The sequence below is a fragment of the Dreissena polymorpha genome, chromosome 3, assembly GCF_020536995.1.
Source record: "Dreissena polymorpha isolate Duluth1 chromosome 3, UMN_Dpol_1.0, whole genome shotgun sequence".
In the NCBI taxonomy this organism is placed as follows: domain Eukaryota; kingdom Metazoa; phylum Mollusca; class Bivalvia; order Myida; family Dreissenidae; genus Dreissena; species Dreissena polymorpha.
Genome location: NC_068357.1, coordinates 96,585,351 through 96,594,479, shown reverse-complemented (window position 1 = coordinate 96,594,479; position 9,129 = coordinate 96,585,351). Strand labels below are relative to the sequence as shown.

At 35.5% G+C, this 9,129-nt stretch overlaps 1 protein-coding gene across 1 annotated transcript in view; it reads right to left on the bottom strand.

The window, feature by feature from the left end:
* Window positions 1-866: 866 nt before the first annotated feature.
* The window catches only part of LOC127875419 (sodium/potassium/calcium exchanger 4-like), a 28,536-nt gene continuing 20,273 nt past the window's right edge, over window positions 867-9,129 (bottom strand). Inside the window, exons 12-18 of the mRNA XM_052420478.1 lie at window positions 7,713-7,771; window positions 6,982-7,075; window positions 6,458-6,536; window positions 5,562-5,676; window positions 3,536-3,648; window positions 2,730-2,795; window positions 867-2,392 (exon numbers count right to left, since the gene is read on the bottom strand). Of these exons, the coding sequence (XP_052276438.1) occupies window positions 2,246-2,392; window positions 2,730-2,795; window positions 3,536-3,648; window positions 5,562-5,676; window positions 6,458-6,536; window positions 6,982-7,075; window positions 7,713-7,771 (673 nt within the window). The 3' untranslated portion in view covers window positions 867-2,245. The remainder of the gene's footprint in view (window positions 2,393-2,729; window positions 2,796-3,535; window positions 3,649-5,561; window positions 5,677-6,457; window positions 6,537-6,981; window positions 7,076-7,712; window positions 7,772-9,129) is intronic.

Genomic DNA, 9,129 nt, shown 5'->3' with positions numbered 1-9,129 from the left:
AATAAATCACATTTTGAATGAAAACATTTGGTATACAATATAACAACAATAAAGTTTGCTTTCAAAGGGGCATTACTTGTAACAGTTGTTTTACTCGCATGAGTGATACTTATGTCTTATTTGCATAAATGCATTTATTTCAGTCACTTATTTTAAGACTGATATGAAAGTCTGTCATATTGATCATTATTATCAGGATAGATAACAGTGGACAGAATTAATGACAAATTGAGAGCCGGCGAGTCCCTGAGTCTGAAAGTCCTTGAATCTGGCAGGCCCTGAGTCTGTCAGTCATTGAGTTTGGCAGTCAGTCTGTCCGGCCGCTGGTCTGTGACAAACTGTTTACTGCTATGCATTTATATTTAAACACATTTTATTTTGTAGAGCATATTAATGCAACGAATTTGCTTCTTTCTGTTTAAAGGGCATTTAAATAAATATATGGACGAAGCTCGTTATTATCATGAATGAACTTCTACTGGTAAATATATTGCATGCGTGTAAATAATGCTTTAATAAAGGACAACTCTATTCCTGTTGATTTCAAGTTGAAGAATGAAACATACGAATTTTCACCTGCACGTATTCACTAGTAAATAAAACAAAAATCCTACTTTGACACGTACAATAAATAAGGTCCTTGTGAAATGGGACACACTATTCATACCTAACGTCAATGTAAAATGTATACCCAGCATCTGCGTTTGTATTTTGAAACAAACAGACTCGATTAGAGAACACAATAAGTAATAAATCAAGACATAAGCCACGTTTAAGTATTTTTTCATTTTGTACCAACAATACAGATATACAGATATTTATTGAACATAAACATTTCACTCGTACAACATTCAGAACATCGTCGTATTAAGATCAAAATTAATAAGTTTGCGAATAAAATATAGTAAATCATGTATATTTACTTACATAGAAATATATATTTGATGTCTATTTACTTTAAAATAAAACATACAACACAAATCGACCTTCAATTGAGCGTAAGTACAATATAGCATAATCTACGAAATATATTGTCGCAAAATCAATTTAATAACATTTAACAATAGTTTAATGCATTTGGCTTATACAGAAGCGTTTATTTGAAAACATCGCACTGGAAAAACAATTTAAAATTCACACGTTTTTGTTTTAATATTTAAGTATATTATAAATGTAGTGTTACAACCGTTTCAAATATCCACAGCCCACAGTTTCAATTCCAACGTGGCGGGTTTTCTCATTTTAAATTTGCTTTATTTACTTATATACTTGTTAGGCCTGTATTACTCAATATATATTTTATGTACGCATAAGCTACAATACTATAACGGACACGTGAGGTTTCCTACAATACAAATGACGTAAAGTAAATAGTAAATTGCCGACTTATTGAGGACCATTTTACTAGAATACAACTTTAAACCCTTTAGGTAACAGCTCAGTTAATGGACAAAAAATGTGCTTTTAGGCAGCCAAAATATTGTCCTGTTTGCCGACCTTTTAATAGATAAGATAGTTCGTGTTTTGTTAATCTCCATTTTCGTATATATATCTTTACATGCCAATGTCTGAATGCGATATAACACATGTACTTCTACAGGCCTGTCGTTCACAGAACATTCTGACCTGGATTTACGATTTCAAGTGATTTTGGTTTTAAGTTTCGTTTGTTATTATTTTTTTAAAGATTTGTTTTTGACTAATAAAAAACACACTGTATGCCAACAATTGATACCAATTTTTAGCATCGAAGTTTCAAACCAATGTCAATACAATCAATTTTTCGTTGTGAAGTATTTTTTTTTAATGTAAACACAAAACGATCATGAGATTTCAAAAGTAATTTAATTATTAGTTAAATTAGATGTTTGGCCAACAGTATTTCTAAGAGCTTTCTCTGGAATTGGAATCGCGCTACCGACTTTCTGTCGACTTCGCATGTTACATAACATTTACAATCGTTATCCCCAAATTTATTTTTAAAAGTATATACTATACGCTTATATGGGCCATTCATAGTAGTTTGGCACCTACTACAATGCCAAAATCAATTTGTGATGTGATAAATGAACGTGCTTAAATTAGTTCCAATCAAGCATTTTACTGTGTAATTTGTTTTAAACTCGTATATCGTTTGATTGAATGTTTATTCTCACCACGAGTATTTTTTATGTTATAAGCGCTTTATTTTCAAGTGTACTCTAATGATCTTTATTCTCTCGGTGCTTTGATTCAGTCCAACAAATTATTCCTTGCACATGGGTGGGTTGACAAAACCGAAGACGTTACACTCGATCATGATGGCGAAGGCCAAGTACACGGCGTATGTGCCGAGGCACGTGAAGCCAACGCACCTGTTGAGCGTCCATCCCGAGACGTGCACGGAACCAACCTGAAACCAGCAGCCGACAGTGACCAACATGCCAGACACATCTCACATGTCACTTTCAATTGCGGCTGTCCTTAGCAACATTTAAACAATAAATAAGCACGCACTCTTACGATGTGCCTTTGTTGACATTGATTTGGTTTGCGGCATTAAAACTATTTTTTTTACTCTTTCTATTTTTTTCCCCGACACGTATACATATATATGAAAGAGGTCATACGTCAATATTACGCTTAGGAAAATAGTCAAAGAAATGACTCTCGAGATTAGTCTTAATATATGATACAGTTTAGACGTTTCTTGACTACAGTCCCATGCGGTTACCATGACGATCACTTACCGTGATGATGACAGTGAGGAAGAGGAGGATAATGTTGAACACCATACCAGCACTGTTGATTGGCGACTGAAAATGAGACGAGCACCTGTTACATATCGACTTAATTTACAATTCACATGCCATGAATGAGGAATAAATTTGTTTTGATACATAAATCCATTATAAATCGATGCCTATAATTTATCTAAACAGGTTTAAAGCAAGTTATTAGTTTTGTGAAGCATTTTTTCTCTAGGTTTTCTGCAACGAATAAGAAACAGCCTGACGTGTTTCCTCCCTCTTAGTAATAAATAAACCTAGAAAATCGCTGACCAATGATCAATTAAATTAAACATAAACATATTTCAACCATTCATTAAAGCTCACGCCAATCCGTAGCAGACATTTTCCGATCATAGCTTAAAGGCACATTGTCAAACTACTACCGGAAAGCACGAGCATCTGTGGCTATGGTTTAAAAACCTTATTCTTGGATCATTCAAATGCTCTTTGATAGAAGATACTGAATCCACACTCGAAAAAGACTAAAATTTTGCAAGTTGCTTTAATGTCACTCATTTCCAAATATCACTATTGACAAATAAATGTTTAGAATTTAATCCTTCTTGGTGGAAGTAAGAATGACGCACCATTTAATTTCTAGTACATGTATTGTATTTCTACTGTTTTATTTTAACCGTTTTTCCCTCAACAGAAACCATCTTGTCCAAATCAGTTAAAGTATTTTTGCTCTAAAAATACTTAATAAAAAAGTGATAAAAATTACTGACGAAATTAATTATTGCACAGACGCCTGTTATGCTTACCACAGATCCGGGATCGGCGATTGCCGTCTGCAGAAACCATGGCAACGACAGACCAATGAGGATGTCGAAGATGTTGCTGCCAATACAGTTTGATACCGCCATATCCGCCATACCTAAAAATAGAGATGAAAGATTGATGGTATAAAGCTAATATTTGCGTGCCATTTGCGCATTTTTTATATTCCGGACGACTCATTCTGACATGGTCTCTTTACCCTTACACACCTAAAAACCCCAAAGATATTAGGTTAGTTGTCCCGTGCCTCCTTAAGTCGCTCACCCGATATCACCAGCTATACCTTCTTTAATACTGTCAAGATAACCATTGAATCTCTCTATAGGCTTCCTGTAGGATTGTGTAACTATACCGGACAGATGCGGTTTTTCTCGCTCGGGTACTCCGCCCCCACCCCAACTCAAACAACCCCCACAACTTGAAAATCTTTTAGCATCAACTGAATAGCTGAACATTGCAGCTAAAATTCAAAATTCGTCCCCACATTCGTGAGTAGTAAATTAATAAAGTATGACTGCTGGGACACACTCCGGGTCCACAGTCTTCGGCTCGGAAGATATTTATAAACTTCGTAGTACACAAGGGATGCGTCAATCAAAACCCTCCTGCCGAACTTTTTTGCCAATAGGGCGTAAGTTTTTATGGGGCGTTACAATGTTTGTAAGCCATTTATTATGTTCTTATCATTGTCTGGCTATGTAGATGCTTGTGAGAGCGTCTGAGAGCTACCGGTGTGTTAGGTTTACTAAGGAAACTTTTTGCATTTTATAGCGACGTAGATGCTGGCTAGAGCGATTGCGTCGGGGACGCTGGTTTGAATGAAGTGATATACGAAAGATAGTGAAAAGACGAAAAACAGTAACGGAAGGTCACTCGACATCAAATATGGTGGGCAGTTGCCAGTTTATTTAAATACGAGAAACGTTTTGACAACACGATATTTCGTTGGTCCTTAACAATTAATGTTACGTTTTTCTCATAGGTAAGGTATTGGCATCCAAATAGTAGGTTGTTTGTTGTTAAAGGACACGGAATATTTCAAAACAGATTATTCCGGAGATTTTGATGGTGCTGATCATGTTGAAGGAAGTGGTTTGCAGTTTCAATTTCTCTACATGAGCAAAAGGGACTGTCTACAAGTGATCTTCGGAATAGGACATTGTTGTGGGAACTGCACTTAAGTCGCAATGACTGATTTAGACCAGCTCTTGAACAAATATTAATAATTTAGACGATTTTGGTGTGATCTCGGCTAAAAGAAACTTTAAAAAAGGACAGCGTGGGGAAATGACGCAAGTCAGGCGTGAGGACAATCGACCCACGAGTTGCTGTTGGAAGAAATGGGCATCGATACGATTCACTTCTTGCGTGAAAAAGAAGTACTGATTTGCCATTTCTAAGGTCATAGCGTTTTTGAGGGTGGAGAGGAATGAGATTTGAGAGGTGGAGAGGAATGAGATTTGAGAGGTAATCTTGACATAATCTGTGTTTCATTTTGCAAAAGAGAATAAGACGGTGTTTCTGCCTCCTTTTAGAAAGAGTTTCTCATTTAAGGTCGTTTAACAGGGAGTTAATAACAAAACACACTTTTATCAGATTAGACCTATTGGTTAATTGTAGCAATTGTACATACTTTAATACAGATGTATTATTATAATAATATTTTTTTTTAAGTATTTCTTTCTTATACCAACATATGTTGGAAAAATACATACAAAATGAAATTCGTCCTCAATATCAGTGGCATTGTGTACAGCTTCGATCAATTCATGGGAGCATGCAGTTACCACAGCGAAGCAGAGGTATGATAAAATGGACAATTAATATCATTCGGTTTAAGCGGGATTAAATGCGACAAGCCAGGACATAGACCAAGCATGGGGGGTTCTAGATCATGGTTAAGATAATGTGCGGCTAATGAGGGCGTTTCAACGATAATGTACAGAGATGTATTGTCAGCAAATACGAGTGTTGTGGAGGCTAATTCCGGTCTTAAACATTGACGCCTACCTTGTTTGGCGACGTAAATGCTAGCTAGAGCGTCGGGGACACTGGTTCCGGCCGCTAGGAACGTGATCCCCATCACGCTGTCTGGGATGTGGAAAGCGAACCCGATGTAAGTTACCTGTATAAAAACCAAGTCTGGGTCAGAACGGTATTGGCGGAGATAAATACCGCTTACCATGTGCGTCGAATAAACATGGTACACGCGTATGAATTAACTATATTTACTTATATGATATGCATTATGTTGAAAGAAAATTACAGGGCAATGCCATGTGCAATACAACGATGCTTTTATAACAAATCTGGTTAATTTATCATCGTTGATCCAAGCGACATAGTCCAACAGGCCAACACAGTTTGTTAAATCATAATTCTAAATCGGCCGTGCTCTGTGAAAAGGGGGTTGAATGCATGTGCGTAAAGTCTCGTCCCAGATTATCCTGTGCAGTCCGCACAGACTAATCAGGGACGACACTTTCCGCTTTATGATAGTTTTTGTGTCAGAAAGTCTCTGCTTGGCAAAAATCAAGTTTAGACGGAAAGTGTCGCCTCTGACTAGCCTGTGCGCACTACACAGGCTAATCTGGGACTACCCTTTACGCAAATGCATTAAACCGCCTTTTCATAGAGTGAGGTTCAAATGTATTATTCTCCGGGTTGAAACAAATACTATATCGCACTAACTCTTACAGGTATTATATACAGACATGAACAAGCTTGAATGGGTTCGTCTCAAACAGAGAGATTAATGCACATAAACCCGCAGATTAATTAGCATCGTGCGAAACAATCAGACTCGACTGATAGACACATATGTTCTGATTAACCAGAAACTACTTAAAAATCAGCTCAGTAACAAATAAGAATTATTTTTTTAACAAAATAACGTTCAAACCTACCATCCACACTGTGACGTAAGAAAACAGGGCAATCCACAATATAGACACAGCAAACGTGGCCATAAAATATTTCTCCCATCTGAAAAAATGAAATCCAAAGCTTATCAAACGCCATTAAACCTGTTTGAGGACATACTTTGCGTACATTTTGATATTTCATAATGAATATAATATTTTAAAATCATGTTATCACCGACTACAGCTTATTCAATGTTGACAAATAAAAACAATGTGATCAAATAAGATATTCCCATAATTCTTGAAAACTTACACATACTGTCAGAAAGTTTGTATACTCGACATCTTTCGGGAATAAAACCACATATGTTTTTCAAAAAATGTTAAAATAAAGAGTATTGTTACTGTCTTGATAGTGTTCATTTGCCAATATACATGTAGCAAGTTATACATTTTACAGTTATCTACCTTTATTCATAAACACTATGAACATGAGAGCAAAAAACGAATCTAATGAGAGAAGAAATCTCTTTAAAAACAATTCTTGTACGGATCCTCGATCTTACGCTGGCTTTCTACAGTCGGGGATGGTGTAATACAGAATGGTGCGTATCGGGAAGGCAACTGCCCACTTTGCAACGGACAGGTAACCGTCCTGTTCTGAAAAGACAACACAATTCCTGGAATCATACATTAGTGACACAAATAGTATGTGTGTCGCTCTGACATGCATTACTAATTTAGAATCTTTGTATTACCACTGGCATTATGTTTGTTCCACGAAACACTTTTTTTGTTCGTGTTTATTTTGCACATCGCACAAGTATGTGCATTTATTCAAATTAAATCATGTTGCACATACCACATGTCTATGTGTGAAGTAAAATTGATTCATGTTGCACATCACACATGTTTGGGTATTTAGTCACATTATTTCATGACGTATATTTCACATAATATTTATATGTGCGTTACATCAAATAAGATTTATACAATACATAGGCATGAATCATAATACATTAACATGTAAGTGTGTTCTTCGACTAAAACATCGCCCGCTTGGTGCTAAAAGGTACCATGTGACATTGAAATTAGAATGCACATGGTACATTTTTGCACCAATGAGGCGATATAGACTTTGGATACATGAATTAAGCAGTGTCGTATGGTGACGATGAGAAAATGTCGATCTTCTCATTAAAAGGTTAATAGTTTACAACCAACAGCATGTAATCACAATCATCTGAAAATGTTCACACGACTTGGTATCGTCTGCCTAATGACGTCACGCACGTACCTGCACTAGGCCGATGACGCCACGCGTCCTGTGTCTCCCCTTCTGACGCCAGACTCATCCTGAAAAGAAAATGAAATACTTAATCTTCATTACAGTCGATTATGAAATATTTAATCTTCATAACAGTCGATTATGAAATACTTAATCTTCATAACAGTCGATTATGAAATACTTAATCTTCATAACAGTCTATTATGAAATACTTAATCTTTATAACAGTCGATTATGAAATACTTAATCTCTATAACAGTCGATTATGAAATACTTAATCTTCATAACAGTCGAATGAAATACTTAGTATTCATAACAGTCGATTATGAAATACTTAATATTCATAACAGGCGATTATGAAATACTTAATCGTCATTACAGTCGATTATGAAATACTTAATCTTCTTACAGTCGATTATGAAATACTTAATCTTCATAACAGCTGATTAGGAAATAATTAATCTTCATAACAGTCGTTTATGAAATACTTAATCTTCATGACAGTCAATTATGAAATACTTAATCTTCATAACAGTCGATTATGAAATACTTAATCTTCATAACAGTCGTTTATGAAATACTTAATCTTCATGACAGTCGATTATGAAATACTTAATCTTCATAACAGTCGATTATGAAATACTTAATCTTCATAACAGTCGATTGTGAAATACTTAATCTTCATAACAGTCGATTATGAAATACTTAATCTTCATAACAGTCGATTATGAAATACTTAATCTTCATAACTGTCGATTATGAAATACTTAATCTTCATAACAGTCGATTATTCGAAATTCCACAAAGTGCAGGGTGGGTTAAATTACAATTGGTCATTGTGACTATATATGATTTGTTTGATTTATTCATGATATAAGTTAAACATAATTGTATCTGTTCGTATTGTTTTTTAAAAACGCTGTGAAAACTTGTTCTCCATATGACAAACTTATTTCGCTTGCTCGCATAGTAAAATCGATCAAAATTAAGAATGTTAAAGCAAAGTCACCTCAATCATAATCATACGCACTACAGTATTTGAAAACGATTTTTTCATTTTTTAATAAGGCTAAATCATTATACAATCAATGGAAATAATTTAATGTGAGCACAAACACCTCAGATAATCGCGAATTAGGAAGACCAACATCTTCCGTGTTTGTATGAAATCTTAGATGCGTTCTGAGAAAAATGGCCTTAATGCATGTGCGTAAAGTGTCGTCCCAGATTAGCCTGTGCAGTTCGCACAGGCTAATCAGGGACGAAACTTTCCGCCTAATTTTGATTTTTTCTTAGAAGAGACTTCATTTTAATGAAAAATTTCATAAAAGCGGAAAGAGTCGTCCCTGATTAGTCTATGCGGACTGCACAGGCTAATCTGGGACGACACTTTACGCACATGCATTATGCCCAGTTTTCTCAGAAC